This window comes from Falco rusticolus, chromosome 3 (genome assembly GCF_015220075.1).
Source record: "Falco rusticolus isolate bFalRus1 chromosome 3, bFalRus1.pri, whole genome shotgun sequence".
NCBI classification, from domain to species: domain Eukaryota; kingdom Metazoa; phylum Chordata; class Aves; order Falconiformes; family Falconidae; genus Falco; species Falco rusticolus.
The window spans coordinates 51146596-51168747 of NC_051189.1; the positions used below are offsets into that span (position 1 = coordinate 51146596).

The 22152-nt window shown below is 36.5% G+C and overlaps 1 protein-coding gene across 4 annotated transcripts in view; it reads left to right on the top strand.

Moving 5' to 3' along the window:
* The window catches only part of NOL4 (nucleolar protein 4), a 201349-nt gene that overhangs the window by 148882 nt on the left and 30315 nt on the right, over positions 1-22152 (top strand). For 3 of the 4 annotated variants that reach the window (XM_037381296.1, XM_037381297.1, XM_037381299.1), the window contains exons 7-9: positions 1146-1325; positions 2064-2255; positions 14372-14485. In XM_037381296.1, coding sequence (XP_037237193.1) covers positions 1146-1325; positions 2064-2255; positions 14372-14485 — 486 coding nt within the window. The remainder of the gene's footprint in view (positions 1-1145; positions 1326-2063; positions 2256-14371; positions 14486-22152) is intronic. The other variant, XM_037381298.1, reaches the window with a different exon arrangement.

Sequence of the window (22152 nt, forward strand, 5' to 3'; positions counted from 1 at the left end):
TCAGTATTTGAAATATATTTTTGTTTGAGGCATTATGCTCCTGACTTTTGGTGACATTGAGGCAGAAGGCACCTGAAAAAGTGTGTATGTGAAGTTCCTCATGTAGCACTTGATTTAGGACTCTGATGTTAATAGACTACAGTATTAACTTACTTTGAAGTAAGAGAGAAAAATATTTAAATATTACAGGATTTAAATATTCTAGAAGTAAAATTGTGCTCTGAATTATATAAACATGAACCTGATGGTTCTGGTGAAGATACTTTCTGATACTGTTGTGTGACTCAGGGAAAGCTTTGATCTTTAAGTGTTAAGTTGTAGAGGGCTTCTTACTAGTATCTTTTTGTGGTCTGCAGTTTGAAGTGCATGCAGAGGAAACAGGTAACTGAAGTCTTGATATTTCAGGGGAAAGCAAAGTATTGACTTTTGGTAATTGAAAAGTTTTTGGTCATACAAATGTGTATGCTTTAATGAGATGGTCATCTGTTTCATCCAGCAATCTGAATTTCTGCTCAGGGGGAAGTTCTGAATGCTGATATGCAAAGAGAAAATGGTTTTACTACATGATTCTCAGAAGAGCATTCAAAATCTACACACGTAACAAACCTACACATTTCTAATCCTTTCTGGTGTTTTGCAGGTGAAACCAGAACATAATCATCTCCATGTTTTGAATAAATTATTGCAGCTCTTGATAATAATTCATATCGATTGGATCAATATCAGTGTTTCCTACTTAAATTCTCTTTGCCTTAAATGTGTAATTCTTAATCCTTCACAGTTTTGTGCAAATTAACTGCCCCTTCTTTACATCTTGTCCAATACAAGGCAGTTGGTATTTGTAAGATACTTCTGCAGGTAGTACTTAAACAAGGTTGTATAGCAAAGATCTCATGTTAACTGTAATCATCATAGGTAATTCATTTGTTAATTGATTTACTGAATTTGCAGCCGGTCACGTTTTTTAAAGTACTGAAATGAATGTTATTGGGAATTGCTCTTACAAGAATTATAAGCACTTTATGTTAATAATAAAGAATAAAAAGAAATCATGGAATTATTTAAATATTTATAAAGCATATTTATGAGTAGACCTTATTTCCATGCTGAATTTTTACAAACATATTCTTTTTGTCTATTTTCAGTCCCCTGCACATAGCTATTCAAGCTATGACTCTGGCAAGAATGAGAGTGTAGGCAGAGGTGCTGAAGATCTGTCTCTGAATCGAGGAGATGAGGATGAGGATGACCATGATGAACAGGAAGATCCTGAGAAGGTTAATGAGTCAGATGGGGTAGAAGCTGAGCGACTGAAAGCTTTTAACGTAAGTCCTCTTGCACTTGTCTTGTTTACTTCTGCTATTCCTTTACATTGTTATTTATGGGTAAGTTTGACAATATTAAAGGCACATTAATTTAATTTGCAGGATTTTTGTTTCAATTATTATTTTAATGCACATTGAACTCTTGCCAACAGAAAACAGATTTACTGTGTTTTATTTAGAATTTTAAGGCAGAGTGCCATCTTTACCAGTGAGGAAAACAAAGCTTTGTTTTGTATGTGTGCATGTGCGCCCGTGTGTGTGTATGTGGATGTGTGTATGTGCATGTTCACCCATTGAATGGAAAGGGGCTGTAGCTAGTTTATCAGAAGACCATTCTGGTGGTCAGCTGTTCTCTATTGCTTTCCCAATGTATGTAATTATGCATGAAAACACAAGCAATTGTTCAAACGAAAAAGTGAGCATCAGTTCTACAAAACGATTAGCAATCACAGCTTATTGTTAATAATGAAACTTAAGCAGTGCTTGTTTTCACAGTCTGTTCTGGTTTATCTCACAAGTTCTGTGTCCTATAGACTATTCTTTTCTTGTCTATTTTTTTAATCGGCCCCCAGAAAATAACACTTTAAAGAACTGTTTGCTTAATATTTCTGGCTTCCCATTACAAAGCTCTTCAGTGGATAGAAAAAATGTCTTCCTATCAGTAATCAAGACAGGAAGCTAGGAAGAGAAGAGATCCGCCCTCCAAACCCATCTCCTCTGTCTCCCTCTTGCCAACAGATGTTTGTCAGGCTGTTTGTAGATGAAAACTTGGACCGAATGGTCCCAATCTCTAAGCAGCCCAAAGAAAAGATCCAGGCTATCATTGACTCATGCAGGCGACAATTCCCTGAGTATCAAGAGCGTGCCAGAAAACGCATACGTACTTACCTCAAGTCCTGCAGGCGGATGAAAAGAAGTGGTTTTGAGATGGTGAGTTTTGATTTAAAACCCAGCCCTAGTTTCCATCAAAACCCCATACGTAAATCCATGGCACTATTTTGTTTTCATCTTAGTGTCTTTTTTTTGTTTGTTTATTTTTTTTTGGTAATACCAGGTCAGAGGTTTCTTTTCCCCGCCTTCATTCTTCCTGAACTTACTCCCTTCGTTCACTGGTTTAAAAATGCTTTGAGACATCAGAGTTCACAAGATGAGCTAGTATGGATGTATAGAAAAAGAAGAACAAAGCAAGGCATAAGGAGGGAAACCAGATGATCACATATATAGTGACTTATTTCCTACTGTAGGTTACAGTTAGAGATTTTTGCCTTGCTGTAAGTCTTGAAAAGTCTTGCAGTAAGATGGATTTTTCTTTAAAATGCCTCTGGTAACTGGATTTCTGTGAGCTTTGTAAAAATTAGATCCTGCTAGAGAAGTGCTATACCCAGGAAAATACCCAGTGTAGTAACACTGCACTGGCAATGGTTTTAGCTTTGGGGTTTTTTCTTGTACATTATAGCCTACCAGTTATCAGTAGAAGTTACTCCTTTGATATCTTCCAATTGATATATAGGTGTGCAAAACACGTTAAATGGTTTAAAAACACAGATACCGAGCTTACAGTTTGAGCATCCAAATGCTTTAGTAATTGTTATTTAACCAAAACCCATGAAAATTATGATGGTATTCAACTGTCAGTGTTTTCAGACATTAATATATTACTTAGTAGCACAAGAGTGGGCTAATAATAAATCTTCTTTTGTACTTCCAAACCCCAGAAAATTTGGAAGAAACTAAATAGCTACACATCTTAAGGTTGATGTGCTTTAGCTATCTCTCTGGCCTTTAGATGACAATAAAATCACCTCATCATTACAAATAGTTATCATTTAGTGATTAAACATATCATTTTTTTTAATGAATCATCTGCAAACCCATTAGTTACATTTAAAAATTACTGGAGATGATTGAATTTTACTGATTCTCTCTTTCTCTCTTTCTCTTCCTGCAGTCTTTGCAGAATGCTTATGATTTCTCTATGTTGCTTAAGATGTTAACTGACAGTTTTAAGAACAAAGTATCAGGTTTATTTGTAGGGTAAGACTGTTACTGCATAACATGAAAGGCAAAGACAGAAAATAAATGTATGTGTTTGTGATTCTAATCTTCTGCATGATTTTATTATTTGAAACATTGGGATAACACTGTTTCTGAACAATGGAAACACAGATGAAGAGAGACAGGTAGAATAAAGGACATCTGTACAGATAAAAGTGCCAAAGACTGACTGGTGGTGTACGTGTCAGATTGCAGCCTTCCAAAATAAAAGAAGGAAAAACAGAAAGAAAATATTTTCTACGATACACTAAGTAGCATCAAATTGCATCTACTCATTCTGGCTGAAAATAATTCAGCAACATCAAGTTCAGCTTTCACAATGCAAAATATTTTTATTTTGCTGTACTTTCAATTGAATATACTTACAAAATTAGCTAATGCTAGCAAGTCTCCTCACTGTTCCAATTTATGGCCTCATTACTGTCATTATTCACACTGATGAGCAGTTATGTAAACTGGCTCATTTTTTGTCATCTGAAAGACTTGCACAACTGTTTTGCGGTAGGAATAAGGGGCTTACAGTCTGACCCATAAGAGCTAGCTTGGCTTGACTTCAGTGCACATTTGCAAATGTTACTTTCATACGAATAAAGGTTGCAGGAGCAAATTTATTCCTGGGAGGAGAAAAGGAGCAAAGATTACCAGGAACATGAATCAAATAGGCAGTCTTTATAGTTCAGAAATATTCCCTGTTTTTATACAGTTTATGATGGGCTTTATTTATTTTTAAACAAAAAAAATTACCCTTTAAAATATTGACTTTGCTGCCTATGAACGGAAGTGACAAAGCACTGGAGCTCATGCCAAAGATTTCAGCCCTCTTGGGCCTGAAAGGAAATCTCCTGCTTTCCTGTTCACAGGTAGGAACACAAGCCAAAGACTATGCAAAGGCTTTGGAGGAGCTCCCATTAACTTCCTAAGAAAATAAGTGGTTGTTCATGTTTATGTCTTAAATAATTCGGAAATGTAATATGTATCCATTTGTTGTTTTTAATTATTTTCTGGTTTTTAAATTACCGTATCAACATCTCCTGGTAATAGGCAGCCTTTAAAAATGCTACCATGGACAGAGACGCTTGACTGTATGATTGTTTTGTATGTACTTACTGTTTTGACAGTGGAAAAGAATCACTTTGTCTGGATAATAGGATTTGTTCAAAACACTCATGAAGGGACATGTTGGTGTTGATTTGCATAACGTAGTACCCTCAGATACAGCAAAACGGGATAATGATCTCCTCAGGAGCAACAGTGCTACCGTTGTTATATTAAATAGGATGTCAGATAATAATCTCCACGGGAGATGTCTTTTGCTGTAGACTTATTAAACACAAATTTTTCATTTTGTTCAGCTTCAGAATGCTACATTTTGAGCATCTACTTGCAAGAGAAAAAGAGAATAATCTTATATATGGCATATGACAGTTCAGACTGTGTGGAACACTTCAGCTGTTCAGCATCATATTGTGAAGTGAAAAGAAAATGTACACGCTAAGTTAAATAAGTGTAAGACTGCATGGTAAAGATGAAAAAGCATGCCTGAAGCCTGTTTCTGTCAATTATTTGCCATCTGTAGTCCAGACAACAATCCTTGCTATATAACAGGCCAGTTCTAGCTCTGAGGCAATGGGACAGGCTCAGTCTCATGAGTGTTCATATTGTTAATTAATGTGTTTCATAGTATTAATATTTTTAAGAGATTGGTTATAGTCATTACACTTCTGCTTATGACAGATGTCTGTGGACTCCAAGGCAGCTTGCATAGCTTCTTTTTACAAATATTCCTTTGAGGAGGTCCCTTTCTACATTGGAAATGCTTTCCCCATTTGACTGTTTAGCTTGTAATTGTGCCTTTTGCATTCTGACACAAGCGCATCCCTCAACAAGGCACTGTTTTTCTCATTAATTGTAAGATTGTTTTTCTCCTCCAATTGTCTCTTGCTTATAGATTGTTGAGAATGTTTTTTTACTAATTTCTATGGTCTTGCTCAGAATCTTTCGTTGGGAGGGAAGTTTGTCAAGTTCTGAAATCACTGGCTTTTGGAGGGGATCTCTAGGTTGTGCTCCACCTGCGCTATGCTGCAGCACTTCGTGAACTTCTTAATGTTCTTAAATAAATTCTTTCTTTTTTTCTTCATTAGCCCATACGCAAAAGAAAAAAAAAATATTATTGCCTCTTTCTCAAGGACTAATATTAATGAGAATTCCTTTATATACATTAAGTGTTTTGTGACCTATATATGCTATACAAGAGGAGTTTTCTTTCTGAAATGGTCAAATGACCTGTTTCATTATTTTAAAATCCATCCTTTAGACTTGTCCCAGCCCCTGTATCTATAGAAAACTGCCAATGAAAAAAAAAAATAGTAGACAGCTGCTGAGGATATGTGGTATGTATTTATTTAGCTACAGTCCATAAAAATTTTAGATGCTAGAAATAATCAAATGCATTTGAACTGACTTAATAATTACATTTTCTTACTACTGTCTGCTTTGTCCCATCCTCATGATCTCCTATCATCAGTCTCACTGCATTCAGTTTGAAACTGCATCTTACAGTATCTTTTTACAGTTATGTCATTTTTTCTGTGTGTATCCTAATGCAAGAGCAAGGTTTTAAACTGTCATTCACAAAGTGATTCTTCCTTTTGTTTAAGCAAAAGGAAACCCTCCTTCCTAGGCACTACTGTAATACAAAGTGATAGTATCAAAGAACAAAGTGCTCTTATATATTGGAGAGAAAAGGCTAGTCACAAATGTTTTTCATTGTCAGAAAGCAAGTTTGGATGTGTCAGAGAAAAGTCACACTATGCCTGAAGACAGTTCCTCAGATCCCTGTGTTGTTCATCCTAGCCCCTTCTGTCCTATCACCAACCGCAATAACAAATAACTGAGCTCTTTATCTTTTGCTGCTTCTGTCATTTGGTTTTGCAACTCTGAACATCTTGATCAAGGTGTTTAAAATACGTTTAGAGGCTTCGAGTGCTTCTGTGTTGTGACTGAGAAATTTTTGGGGGGACTGGTTTTCAGAAGGGGGTACCTTTTCTGAAATTTGCCTTGTTAAGATTTCTCCGGATAGACATCTAGCCTCTGTTTTTAAGTTTTAGCTTTAGAGAGGGGAAGCTTTCATTATTTACTGAATTGAGTGCTGAATAGTCCAGCTGGCCATGCAGTCACATGGCTTTTCGGTCCTCCAGCCCTGTTATGGCTGGAAAGGTCTTAAGTGCTTTCAGGAAGATGAGGGTCTGTGGATCCAGGGACTCATGCTTAATCTTGATTAATGAGCTGGGAAGCGTTAAGGAAATTATCACAAAAGCAGTTACGTGAAGATGTACAAATAATAATAGATTTGTTGCTCTGTTGATTGGTCACTTTCTAAGCATCTTACCCTTGTTTGACAGTGGTTAGTTTATGTAACAGTCTGATGGCTGAAAAAGGGCAAAGCTTTCTCTGACAAATTTTTATTTTTTCCATTAGGTCTCACATCCTTAAAAAACATATTCTATAAACAGTTTCCCTAAGACTATTAAATATTACACAGACACACACCCCAAACAATTAAGTGATTACTCATATGACTTTTAAGAACTACCTTGTAAATTTGTCTCAGATACCTTGTGCTTTTAAATAACTTTTGGAAGTATCGGCAATTTTGGAAAAGAGAGTGGCAGAAGAAGTTATACTTTTTCCAATAACCTTGGAAAATGTGAAGTAGTTAACTTTGAAAAAGGCATGATATTTGGAAAAAGAATTAAAACTAAAAAAATAAAAAATACCTAGCAACCTGACAGTAATTAGTCTTCTACATTCTGTGACAGATGTAAAGATAGGAATGCAATTTTGATATTTGTTTCACTTTTTCAATTGCATTTCAAAGAAAACCAATCCCCTTCAAAATGGCAATAAGTTCTGATGTAGGGGGAAAAAAAAAAATTTATGGAAAAAATATATGGTGTAAAGGAATGTTGACCCTGATGACTTGTAAACTTTAAATCAGACAAAAAGTAGTAAATATGTCAGTTTTTCTTATACCTCTGCTGCAGCGTTACTTGATAGCTGGTTTGTGCCACTAGGTTAAGGACAGGGAGCCAGTTCAGTATCTGTTTAGGGGAAACAGGAGATAATGTTAAATCAGATTCAGTTTTTCCTAGTCCTCTGGAGTTTTGCTAGTAAACTGTTTGCTTTTGGAGTGTCAAATCCAATCTCCACCTAACTCAGAAGGAGTTAGTTCAGCATGACAATTCCTGGGCTTCTCTGTCACTATGAAATACCAGATTCATTTGGGACTTGGGACAGAGGTAATCTTACCTAAGTTTGATTGAGAAATTAGGTGACTTGGACTCCCTTAGTAATTGGTGAAGGGCTTAGATAAACCAATCCAGAGAGATTCATTCCCAGCTGTCTCATGAGTCAGCTTCTGGAGATACCTGTCTTTCCAATCAAACAAAAAAGAATCCTAGATGACTAGTTTAGACAAAATACTTGTGTTTTAGGTGGATAAGGTCAGACAGGTATTCTTTTTTCACATATTTTTTATTTATTCACATAGTCATTTAAAATTTCTGCTAGCTCCACTGAAACCACTTTCTCAAATAAGTGGAGCAGGACTTGGTCCCATATACAGGCGCAGCAGCAACAGTAGGAGCAGAATGGTGGTTGATTGGAATGTGTTGCTTGCTTAACATTTAGGCAGGAATATGAATATGTTAATATATATATGGATATATTTAGGTGCTGTCATAATCAAGGTGCAACATGCAATGTTTCAATTAAATGTACTTTAAAGCTGAAAAGTTAAAAAATTGATGTGACGATCACTGAACATTTTAGAAAGCCTCTTCTGCCATTAATTAAAAACCATTTCTAGTTATATCTTTGAATTCCTTACTAGGTGTTACAATTGAGTATCACAAGACTGCAAGACTGAGCAAAATATATCAAAACCCAGACTGAAATGCAGTGCTACAAGCATTAAAATGCCAGTCCGGTTTTTCATATTTCACTATTCTGTACTAACTGACAATTATAAAAGTATGTCCAATAGAGTGCAGTACTGTACTTCAGTCTGTAAATTTAAAAATACTCTGTGGAAAGGTTTCTGAATTCTTTGTAACTGTGTAGTGTAGGAAAGTTCTGTGTCATACATTTCACTGCATTACACTCACTAAAAAATCTCATTTGAAGATAATGCGTACCCTCTCTTATAAAGTGTTTTGGATATTTTCTATGAAAATACTCTCTTTAGCAATTGCATACTGTTATAAATATGTTGGGGATTTTAACACATTGTGTTAGAACTTAGTAAGTTTATTATGAATGAGTTGTGGCGTATTTGCACTATTTCATTTTGGAAATGAACTAGCCTTACGGGACCTAAGGAAAAAACTGACATGAAGGAAAGCACTAGTGAGTGTCATGTTGTTAGGAGCACCAACATGCAAAGAAGTGCTTAGTGGTACCTCTGGAAATACTCGGTTACTGTCAGTGAGGTATCGTAGGCATTCATCTTCACCTTCAGATGCCCAATCACTGTGGAAAATTTAGAGCTTTTTTTTTTTCCAAGTTTGAGTAATAGTTAAAATATTTTCTCATTCACATTTTTGTATTAGAGTTCATACATCTTCTCCCAAGTAACAAGCAATAGGACAAGAGAAAATGGCCTCAAGTTGCACCAGGGGAGGTTTAGATTGGATGTTAGGAAAAATTTCCTCACAGAAAGGGTGGTCAGGCATTGGAACAGGCTGCCCAGGGAAGTGGCTGGGTTACCATTCCTGGAGGTATCTATAGGACCTGTAGATGTGGTGCTTAGGGATGTGGTTTAGGAGTGACCTTGGCAGTGCTGGGTTAATGGTTGGACTTAGGTGATCTTAGGGTCTCTGTGAACAAAATTGTCACTTTTATGTTTATGCGCTCACAACTGCCTTATACTGAAAGATCTTTTCAGTATTAATTTGCCTAAACTAGAGAGTAGTATTATGCACAAATGCCAGGTTATAAATTTTGGCATTTTAGCAGGTGTGCATGTGTGCCCATTATCTGAAATAATAGCTTTATTTTTCCATAACTGAGTCTGGTGTAATATGAGTATCTAGACCAAGCTTCTGTATGACAGCTTTGTGTTTTATTTATATAAATACTGGATTTCACAAAAAATGCCAAGGTAGACAACATCTTTAACCACAGGAGGACAGCATGTACAGCAGATTGCAGACTTATTTTTGGTGAATATTCTGCTCCTAGTGGTTTAGACTGAAATACAATCTATTCTATCAGTAATTGGTAGATTTTTACCGAAAAAGTACACTTGAAATGAGAATATAGCAGGTTTTTAGATTCCTTATAGAAACACAGAAACTGTGTGAATGTGCCCAAAAGGGTATTTTGTTTCCCATGAAGATCCTGCAAAGCTACCTCCCTTTAAACAGAAGACCTGGTGATATTGTATACAGTTGGCATAATGCAAATGGGTATTTTACAGCACATTGAAAGTGCCAGTCTCTTTTATGTTAAGGAATCAGAGATTATACTAATAGAGCTCATTTCTAGAGAATTTGAGCCAAGGATTTCTGATTTCAACTACTAAAAAATCAGCAACCTTACAGGACTACTCTGTAACTCCAGAAAGGCACTTTATTTTTTGAGAGCCAGATCTAAAGACCACCAAAGCCATGGAAGAATCTTCATTAGCTTTAATGTTCTTTAAAGGAGACCAACAGTTATTTGACTACAAAGAAGTATTGACTAATTTGATTTTTCATTAAGAAATCTGCAAAACTATATCTGTCAATAATTTGTGCATATTTCAGAAAGCGATAAGGGGATGAGTGTATAAAGTCTTCATGTCAATTTGCACAAAAATGATTTATCTTAAAACCATGCAATAGTTCCTTTCCAATATGGTGGTTATGTGTGCTTGTTGCTTTGTCGTCGTTGTCATCTACAGGCTCTGTGATGGTCAGAATAATCAAGTTTAAATTATCTTGAAATGCAGTTTCAAATGTATGAATAGACTAGAGGGGGTTGGTCATATCCCTTGGGCTACTGAAGGAATTTCAACCACTTCCTGAGTATTGGTTGCTTCAAAAGATGTTAAAAACAGACGCATCCACATGTACATGAAATTTAACAGGTTTCCCTTACTACTTTTGTCAAAATGCTCTTCACCTACATCATATTAGAGGCTGAATGTTAGTTGTGTCAACTGAAGAGATGTACAAAACCAAAAAAAATATGTGTGTTCAAAATGTGGCTGCTATTTTAGTGCAGTCACAAGCAGTATTGCATTTCCAAGTAAATACAAAAGAATTCTGTATACTGCTGCTGTGTGATGGACAGAGGCATACAGTCTTTTCAGAAGGTCTGTATTAAGCTGTTTAACAGATTCCCTGTAAGTTTTATTCATCTCTTCACCTGAAAGTTATTGTAAAATTTTCACATGCCTCCCTTCTATCTGTCAGTTGTTCAAAATGACAAAAATGTTATCCTGCCATCTAATTTTGCAATGTGAATTGCTTGTTTCGGTAGACTAATATTTAGAGGCTTGCTTCCTTTCTGTTGCTTTACACATGAGTAGTTCCAGTATAGTTATTTCTTGCTTTACGTCACTGTGAAGTGAAAGAAATTCCAGACTGGGGCTGTGAATATTATGTATCAAACAACACTAGGTGCATTCTACCAGTAAAGGTTGACCAGGAATTTTTTGATAATGCCTTTATTTTTTCCCCTTTTAGAAACGTTAGTTTGTCAAAGATTTTCTGTTTTGACATACTCCAGTAAAATGAAACCTGGCTTCCTGCTAGTCCAATGGGCAGGCTGGGGATCCAGGGATTGTGGAGGGAGCCCTCGGAAATAAGGACTCCTTGTCTCCCACATTTCCTGCTGTAGTCCCAAACATGCAGGAACCAGCACTCAGCTCCCAGGAGCCTGGGAAGCTAGAAAACTCTGATTTGGCTGAGATCTGCAGGATCCCTTCTGCAGAAATGAATGAAGTTGCTTTTGCCACGTTTTCCACAGCCTTTATGTCTCACCCTCAGACAGGGAGTTGAGAAATGTTCAGAACCCCGCAAGGACCTGGATGCTTGAGCTTGTTACAGAAGTGGTTTTGTAGCTGATAGACATGACAGATATCATGAATAATCAGAAGTATAGAAGATGAGGAAGTTAAGCTAAACCAAAAGGGACCTCTGAGATTAGAAGATGGGGCTATTAATTCAGTTTATTTAAAAAACATTTTGAAAAAAAGTGGATATTTCAAAGCAAATTTTCCTCTTAGGCAAGGCTTTACAAAATTGATCTTTTTGACATTTCACAGATACGACATCTCATGGAACAGAAAATCTTTTCTTTAACAGCTTTACTTTTAGTGACAGAGGACTGTGTTCATCTTCTCAGTGAGTGCAAGACTAGACAGCCTGAGCTGATAGGACCAAACCTTGATCAGATGATTTTTCACCTGTGCTTTGTTACAGTAATTTTCTCCCCAGGTGATTTAACCGTACATTCATTACGTTCTCCCTAAGGTTCACTCTAGATAGTTCTTGACATGAACATATCAACAGCCAGCTGCAGTGATGAGTAAGAGAAATTATGGGCTAAAAGATATTTCAAGAGGCAGATACTCCATTACCTGGAGATTTCCTCTTTTTTTTTGGAGGTACTAACTTTGAGTTCAGTATTTCAACAGTGAGCACATTGCCCTCCTTTTCAGAGAGAAGCACATGACTGCTTGATCTTTATGGTAATTCTTTATTTATTATTTTATAAAAATACTTCAATAAACCTGTTGTCTCCCATAAACAAATAAGCTGTAGGAACTTGGGTTCATTTTACTTTTTGGTCAGAACATTACTTTTTTGGCTCATATGCCACCTTCCAAAAATCTATTGAGAGATATATATCTAATTCTAATTAATCATTAAAGATCTGAGCTGGAGGAATTAACCAGGTGTTTACTCACCACTTTTCAAGAACATCATTGTGTGGCCACTGCTACGGGACCACACTGAGACTTCCATGAAGCCAACATAGTCAATGTACCTTGAACATACATAAAACTGTGGCATGTACAGTGATACTTGGCCACCAAATGTGAGGAGGGATCTAGTGTGGCTAAGTGATGCAATAATGAGTTCAGAGTAACATCACCATTCTAGGGAGGCAGAATAATAAATATAATGCTTTCTCAGTGAAAACCCTCTGCAAAGACTTACTCCCTCCTCTGGAGCTCTGAGGAAGCTGTCTGCTTTAATGTTAACTTCTGTAGCGACACCAGGGTTTAACATCAGCATCCCTCATCTCTTAGACTGATTTATTTTCAAAACTGGAAACAAGTTCAATAGTTTGTTCTGTCAAATCAATCCAAGTATGTTTTGTTGTCATATTGCAGTCTCTGATTGTCTTTCTTGCACAGCTATCATGCTGATGCCAGAGTGCTTGTTCTTGTATGCGTGGGGAGAAATAAGCCTATTGCACTAGTGAGGGAGAACCATAAATCCCTGTCTAATTCTAAAGGCTAGTTCAGCTTCTGCTCCCAGACAAACTGTAGTCCCATGCATTAGGAAAAGTACAGTGTCAGATTAAAACCTGGCATTCTGTAGAGCAGATCCAAAGTCAATAAATCAACTTTAATTTTTAAAGGTAAAAATGTAATATTAGTAACAGTTGGGCTCCACAGTTTCTGGAATGTTATGAAAAACATAAAATCAGTTGAGCCAATATAATGAATCTGTTCTAAGAACTGTTCAGTTCTAAGAACTGAATGGGAGTTCTTCAAAACTTGCTTCTAAAACTCAGTGACATTTCATAGCAGGTTCATATTCATGCTTTTGGATGTAAGAAGGTAAAACTCTTAAAAAAAGAACAAAGCCCGCCACCAAAATAATCAACAGCAAACAAAAACCACCCCAAAAACCCAACACACATGGCCAGTTCCTCGGTAGGTATACATTTACATAGTTATTTTGAGTTCAATGAAGCTCTGAAAATTTATGGAAGTTCAGAACCTGATTCAAAAAATTGCGGTCTCTGGAATGAGCTTGTATGTAACACATTACCTGTGTTATTATCCCCATTTTCTTTATTTTCTTGGTAGTTCAGATATTTTTGTATATATCTTTGTATATTAATGAAAAAGATGGATTTTATTGTAAGCATCATTCAGAAAGATTGTTTTGCATGTAATTAGCAAAAAAAGGTGTTTAAATGTTCTTCTTAATGAAATGGCAAGAAAGATCATGTTTGAGTTCATAACCAACAATGGACCTAAAAAGATTTTAGCATTCCTTGTTTTTTAGGGATTCATTGCACCTTTAACCGAAAACATAGTATGCTATGAAGGCAGTAATGAAATGTTTTGAATTGGAAAAAAAACCCGTACCTAGCTGAACCACAAAATATCTACGATGTTGGAAGGCTGGCATTATCAAAAGAAAAACAGTGTTTTTTAAAAAAGTCATTTTAATCACATCAATCATGTTGTAGCAAGAATGCAAATATTCATATACTACAGATTGAGACTGCTCTGAAATGTTCTGACAATCTGTTATGTTTTGAGTGATGTTTCAACCCTATCACTTAGGGTTTTTGTTTTGTTTTTTTATGACTATAAAAAAACACTACTCATCTCTGTCACATGCTGTACAGAATAAAAAGCCTTTCAGTTTTCTTAACAAGAATCAGACGGCCAGGGTGCTGCTGGAATGCAGAGAATATGCCACTGTCTGTTCAAAGTACAGCTTAATGAGCCAGACTAAACACACTGGACAATAGAGCTGTGGGGGGAAAGGGCTTCTCGTGGATCTATGGATCGGCTGCAGCTTTAACATCAAACTAGTTTCATTTTTCATCTTTACAAGTTCCATTTCCCTGTTTTGTTGGTATAAACTGCATTTCAATGAGTGGACTTTCCTGCCTAGGTGATGGTATTGTGTGCTTTGAAAAAGGGTATCGTGGATTATGCTAGAAATAATTTCTGTTTCTTTTTTCTCTCATAGTCACGACCTATTCCCTCACACCTTACTTCAGCAGTTGCAGAGAGTATCCTGGCTTCTGCCTGTGAGAGTGAAAGCAGAAATGCTGCAAAAAGGATGCGGTTGGATAGACAGCAGGTACTGTGTTGTTTGGGGGTCTACCACATCCATATTTATAAATGCACTGGACTCTTTTACATAGGATGCCATGCAGAAGGGTGGTGCAATCCCTTATACGTTTCTTGCTAGCAAGAGTAATTAAAATACAGAAACTGTAGTTCTTTAAATGAATACACAAGCATGTCTTTGTCTATATTTACATAACCTGTGTGAGGATGGCTAGTATATTTATAATGTCCGACTGGAGAAAGCTATATATTTGCTTTTTAATGTTTGTAGATTTTGAGGGCATAGTATGTAATCTGCATACTAGAATTAAAAGGAACAGAACGTACAGTATATGTAATTTACATAAATAACAGAAATGGTGCACGTATCCATGAGTCACTGTGTTTATCTGTGCAGATATTCTCTTTCAAAATGTGTATGCATTTGTAAATGTAAAGTGAAATAATGTAAGTTTCTGAAAATACCTATTTGCCTGAGACAGAGAAGTTACTGTGATAGATAGCAAAATGCTGCTGGTTACCTTACTAGTGAGTTTTTAAAGCTTATATCAGTAGTTATTTCATTTTTTCTAATGTGTTTATTCACCTATTATAGCGCATGTTAGGATTTCATTATTTTTAGTTTGCTGAGAATTACATGTTTTCTTTCAAATTTTTGAAGTAAAACTGATAGCATATTCCAGGCTTTGATGATTTAGTCGCTCCACAGATGTAGTGAATGTCTAACGTTCTTATTGCAAAGACTAGTATGCTTTATTTGTCTTCATGATTATCACAAAGTCAAATCTCAGTAATGTCTCAGTTGTTCCAAAATATGTGTCTGTCGTGGCAGATGAACTTTTTGCGTGGAAAAGAATGTTTTTTTCAAAGAACGTTTTCCTTTTGTACATAGTCCATTGCCTTCTTTTCAGTTGTGCCACAACTGAGTAAAGGTTTGTTACTACTATCCCTAGAACACTGATAGTTTAGGATCTGAGAGTGGATATTGCTACTTCTTTTTTGCTGTTAGATTTTTTGCTAGGATTTTCATTACTGTGGTACATTTGCCTTTACAAATCACATGGGATATCAAAGCATTGTAATGTTAAGTGTGGCTTAGTTTAGAAGTAGTGCTCATTCAGATTGTTTGTTCTCTGATTTGTTAGTAACAATTAAAAAAAAAAAAAAGCTACAATGTTGATGTGCTTACCTCAAGGAGAAGTAGAAAAGACTTGTGCAAAAATGTTACTTTCCTTGCACAAAACTAGTGATTCGATTCCTTGGTCCAGCCAGCATGAGGCAGAGTTTTCGAGTGATTTAAATGAGAATCCCATAATACTGTCCAGGGAGCCAGAGAGCTGTTGAAACAAAAACAATTTTAAAACTGTAGAGAGAACTCTAAAAGCATATTAATAGGATTTCTTTTTCCTTTCATTTGTGGTATTACTATTACAGAAGGATTTAGTAACCATTATCATTGAAGGGAGAGGTATTGTTTTTCATTACAGAATTAAAAGTCGGTAGGGGGAATGGCTGCAAACTGATCACCTTAAATAAAGTCGTGATGTTAAAGTAGCAAAGCTGCCTCTGAAGAACAGGTGCTGTGTTCTGCTTCCTTCAGCTCTATCCTCTTTTTGGCAGTGAGTTCTGGGAACACTGTGAAGACAGTTGCAAATAACACCAGTCATTTGATTCAGTAAGCAGTAAGTTAGCTGGGTTGATGTAGCTTTGGTGCTTGGAAAACTATTTGTGAGTTCAGGATAGATTTGCTGAATAGTTTTTGCTGGAAAAAAATATGGGAATGTGTGTTAGGTCGCTTCATAAAACTTACCGTGAGAAATTTACCCTGCAGGGTAGAATAGTTAAGTCATTAGAGAAGTAGAAGACCTTGGTTCTAGTCCCAGTTCCACTGAAATTTAATTATTTATTCCAAGTAAGTCACATTAACAGAGTAGACTGAGAGAAAATTATTCCAGATTATTTCTGAGTGGGGTGTTTAACACGCTCCACTGTGACCAGTTCTTATGCTGACATGGGAAGTGGACCTGTATCCTCACATCCGGGGAGACTGCCTTATGGGTAAAAGAGTTCTGTCCTTCTCTGCTTCCTATTTTTTCCTTTTACTTTTAAATTTCATTCACTTTTCTTCCATATATCCAAAAAGAAAGATTTTTCATTGGATTTTTTCTTAAACAGAGTAAGAAGGTTGAAAACATTCAGTTCAGCATGTTGTTTTGATTGTTCCATAGCTCTAAAAAAAAAGGGGGGGGGGGGGGGGAGAAAAAAAGAAGCTTTGTTGCCTTGTTTTCTTGTTAACATGTTTCTACTTTTCCTTTTTAAACATAGCTTTTCAAAATTGGCCATTATACCAGTGGGTGGACTCAGGCTTTGAGGACCCTTCAGTGGAAATTTGGGAGGAGGAAAGGGGAAATAAGATTTGGATAATGAAAATTACCACTTCATAAATTATATCAAGAGATCTCCTAATAGAGGACAAGCATTAGACAGTCCTGGAAAGTAGATTGTTAAGAGGATCTGGTAAGAGCACTCATTCAGTGCTTTTCCTCAGAGCTGAATGAAAGTGTTGCATTAAAGCTGCTTTTTTCTTGCATGCAGCACAGTGAAGGTCTGCCTTTTATTCTCCAGAGGGGTGATCTGCCTCAAAGTGAGATGTAATTTGCATCACCACCACCACCTTTTTCAGAATATTACTCATAAAACATGAATGTATAAGAATACAATGTGTTATGCCCAATCCTGAAACTAAGACGAAACTTCAGCATCTTCCTAGCTTGCTGAACGCCTTTTCTTGCCTTGTTTATGCTCTTTCATCTTCTCCTCCTCTCCCTGGCACAACAAGGTCCCTGAACAGGAAGTTCTGAGCATGTTGCATGTACATCCCTAATGGAAGCCTGTACTTTGGTAAAAAAAATATGAATTTCCAAACTAAACATGTTTTTGCCTATGTTGTTAATTTTAGCAGTGCTTAGATTGAAAACCATCTCAATTATTGCTCAGCAAAAAGAGCCAGCTTTAAAGTCAAAGCTATGGAAACTTATCTCTTCAGAAGCAACCTCTCTGAAGTGTGTGTGTATGTGTCTGCATACACAAATACTGCATCTTATGGATGATTCTCTAGAAGTATTTCTGATAGCTGCAGTGTTTGTGTAGCCCTGATCTAGGGATATTGTTAAGTCTGAAGCAGGAAGAAACCATCCTTTTACCTATATGCCTTAAATTCCACTCATGTGATCTTTGTATTTCCTAACTCAAGGCTGAAAACCAAGGCCTGCAAAAATTCAGTTTTAAAAACAAGTGAATGAAAATTACTGTCATTGGCATCGATTACTTATTTTCAAAAATTCTTGTTTTTCATGGCAATAATGGGAAAATCAATGCGATCTTGCCTGTCAGGAAGCTAGTAACTTCCCATGTTTTTTGAAACTGCTACAATAAAAGCATTGTCAGTTTCTGAGACTTCTCTGTAAAAAATATAAATGTGTTTAGTAGGTCATGGTAGCTTGGACTACAATGCTTTGGCTGTCTGACCATGTTAGATGTTACTCAAGTGCTCTCTTTAGCTTCAGTACATTCTCATTATCTTGAGATCAAGCTCTGTTGGTTAGCCAGTAGCTTAAGCGTCAAGAAGTTTTGGTTGATACTTATTACCTGACTGAAGAGTTCTGTCACTTCCACTTTTTAATTCTGCCTGATAGTAAAGATAATTTATTCCCTTGCACAAATTTTATAGATTTATATATTGAAATGGTATGGGTTTACTGACACTACTGCCGAACTGTGAAATAATCATGACACTTGGTTGATCTTTCCCAGTCCAGATCAGGCAGTGGCTACAGAGGCAATGCAGAGCTTTTGTGTTGCTCTCCAAACCATCTCTGCTGAGTCTGGATACTGAAAAAGGGTGACTCCAGTCTTGAATTTTGTGGAATTTTTTCTTCACAGATAAAAAACTTAGGAACAATAATTGGATCAACCTTATATGACTTGCTTCAGTCAGAGACGGAAGAGGCATTATTTGAATCCCTAAGGTTTCCTGTGCTTCTGAGTGATATCCTGGGATACTTTCCTGGGATAATCCTTCAAGAAGCTTATTATATATATCTCTAGCAATATTCAGGGTGAAGCAGTTGCTCCGAAGTGGATATTCTGGACTGCTATTGACAGGGGACTCATGAAACAAATTAAGTCGAGCTAAAATACAGCCCTTTTTACACGCATTCATTACATGTGGTGAACAGGATGACTTATTTTGTTGTGTCCTTCACTTTAGAAACCAAATTGTGTCTTGATTGGGCAAAAGAAGAATGGTTAAATAAGTAGAAAAATCTGGAAAACAGTCATCCTGTCATTACTGTCCTGGGCAGTGAACAAAGGTTGGGTTGCCTGTTTGGTGCACTGCTGCTGCAGAAGCCTTGGCTCTGTGGCTCTACTTGTGTCAATCACAGAAACGGAAGTTTTGTTTTAAGAGCTTAATCACTGTCAGTCTCTGCTTCTTCTGAATGTGGTGTAATTTTCATAAAACCTTATCATAAAACAGGAGTGGTGTTGGCCTGTGGTACTCTGTGTAAAGTGGAGGTGGATTAGTCTTGTTCCTGTCCTGTCAGAAATCAAAAAGACCAATGAAAATTCTAAACAGAAATAGTAGTTTGTATACATCAGTATGTGATAGGACCTGCCCCTCTACTTTCCTGAAGGGAGATGAGAAGGTGAAGTCTTCCTTTGGACAAACAAATAAGAATGATACTAGGAAAAAAATGCCTTCATTTTTATTTGGACACAAGTGGTTTTTTAACAGCTGCCTTTTGTTTCATTGTTTAGAATTGATTCTTTTGTATGCTGTCACGTTGCAAAATTTATGAATGAGACTTTTTCTTCTAATTGAAATAAGAAGGTTTTGGCGATAAGATAAAATGTCAGCATCTGAGAGTGAGGAAAGGGGCTGAATATGGGAAAGCAGGAAAATAACTGAATCATAGAATACTATGTCTGTGGAAGTGTATGAACGTTTTTATGGATGTCGTGTCTAATCAGCCACATCATTTATGAAATTAATGTAGCTTCATTCACACCATGTTGATTTGTCTCCCAGTTAGGAATCTGGACCTTTGAGAAATTATTATTATACTTGTAGATAGGAGACTAGTGGTCACATATGACTGCGAAGCCAGTGGACTGGATTCTTTCCTGGATTCCATCCATATTATTTTAGCAATTTGACCTCCATTTCAGTAAGTAATGTCACGGAAGGGCTCCTGTAGCGTGCAGAATTTTTTGGTCAGCCAAAGGAGTGAGCTATGTACACTTCTTTCATCCTTACGCCCCAAGTGGACATGCAATGTATGATTCTTTTCTAGTCACATAGCAAGTGTAAAAGTTGAGCCCCAAGAGAGCTTAAGCTCAGAGGAAAATGAAAGTTATCTTACATATCTTCTGTCCTAACAAAGGCATTTCTCAGACAGAGCTGGTGGTTTTAAAATTAGTAGGCTTTTCGCTGACTGCTTGTCAGTCAATGTTTTATAGAATACACATGATAAAAAGAGGGTTTCTCCATTTTTTTTAAATGTGAATTTAAAGGGTAAAATTTCTTTTCATTACAGAGACTAGGTGAAAATAACAACAGTCAAAAGAATTTTATAGGCCGACAAAGGTGGTGTCCTCATACCTTTGCTGCACAGACATCAGAATAATACTTTTTTTAGGTTTCTTTAGTTTTATTTAATTCAACTATTCTTTATCACCGTCTACGAGGCAAATGGGAGGTAATACAGTGAAGCTATTAGGATATGTGTATGCCTGCATGTGCACATGGGAAATAATTTACAGTGAACAAACCAGTTATACATGGACTTACTTTAACTCTTCACATGAGATCATCTTTGGAAATGGCTGCAAGACAACTTTCTCGTTGCAAGAGTATTACTTACTTCATCTCTATCTCTGCTTCAATTATTTCACTCTGTTAGGCATCTCAAAAAAGCTCCCTCAATGTAAGCATTGATTGTCTTTTTTTTAAAAAAATCATAAGGTTAAAAGATATGATGTAAGATTAGGATAAATAAAATTATGATAATGTGCATGTTATATTTCTGAGTCTTGTGGAAGTTACTAGTTTAATTATGAAAGCTAAACTCAATTAAAAAATTAATCTTGTATTATTTGAGCTTTCAGAGTTGGTAAGAGCAAGTTTGTGCACTGTGCATAGACTACCATGAACTATGATGCTGTGAAGCAGTCCTTTATGATAAACACTGAATGCATTTTGTAAGAAACCTCTCATCAAGATGACAGCTATAACTATTTTCCATGCTATGATTCGTAACCAGGCAAATTAAATATCAATAATCATGGTGGAGTGAACGATAATATCTAACCCTCAAGGAAAAGAAAGTTTAATGATCCCAGGTTTACACTGAAACATAAATGAACGTAAGTTTGCAAATGGACACTTTAAACACATTCTTCACCCCCATTCTTGTTCGGGGGATAAAAGGAAAGCAAGTTTAGAGTTTTCAGTGCTTTAATAGCATATGACTAAGGTATTAAGAATATTGCAACATTTAGTATTTTTAACAACATTGCTTTTAGGTGTTAGAGGAGTAGGAGTAGGTGGCTATTAGGTTTCTGACAAAGCAATTACGGCCTAGACACATATGCTGGGAGCTGACCTGACATTTGCCTCCGGATAGTTGTCATAGCAGCAACCTGAATAGAGCAGCTTGATACAAGTGCCAGTTGCAGACTGGATACAGGTTCCGTGCTAATGCAGTACATCTGAATATTAATAAAAGTGCACATGTACTGCCACTTAGAAATCACCGCTACTGTGTTTCCTTCCATTTATATCTAATTCCTAAATGTTAATTTTTAAAGAAATTGAGGTTTGTAAGGAAATGTTAATGAACTTCCTCCGTACAATTTCTGGTGCATTTCTCTGCATGTAACAAGGGGATTGACCTAAAGAAAGATTCTTCAAGTACAGTTTTTTAACAATAAACTCTGGCTGTTGCAGACCAGGAAAATTTTGTGTCTTGATTAAGAAGGAAGGAAATTACTGGTGGACAAATTATAGGTAATTGTAAAGACTGTTTTGGAAGAAACTAATTAAAAATCTGAATTGCAATGAGGGCATGGACTCTGCAGGATCCTACTGCAGGATCACTGTATCTGGCTTTCAGCAGTGAGGGGGAAGAGACCTTTAAACCTTCATATTTTGAGGACAGTGAATTTGTGTTTCAGCTGGCCACTAATGCACAGCTGCTAAATCTTGACACTGAACAGTTATTTCCTGCATTACCCTTCAACAGCAGGAAAGATGGAAGAAGGATATATATTTGTGTCCCTGTATGTATGTTCTTGTTCTTTTCTTTTTTTTTTATTAATGCGTACTGCAGCTCCCAGGAGGAAGGAAGAAACAAATTGTAGGGTTCTTAAATGCTCTCTTCATTCTTTTATTTATATTGTCTTGTCTTGTATCAAGGGCAGATTTGGACAATATTTGTTACAGAAAAGGGAGTTATGCAAAAACATCTCCCAGTGGATGCTGGAGAATGCCCTGCTGAGGCAGTGCTTCTGTGGCAAAAAGCTGCAAATTCAGAGGGAGCACAAAGAACAGGGAGATGGAGTCATTGCCATAGCTATTCAGTATGCTGGAAGAGCACATCAACTATACATCCTTGT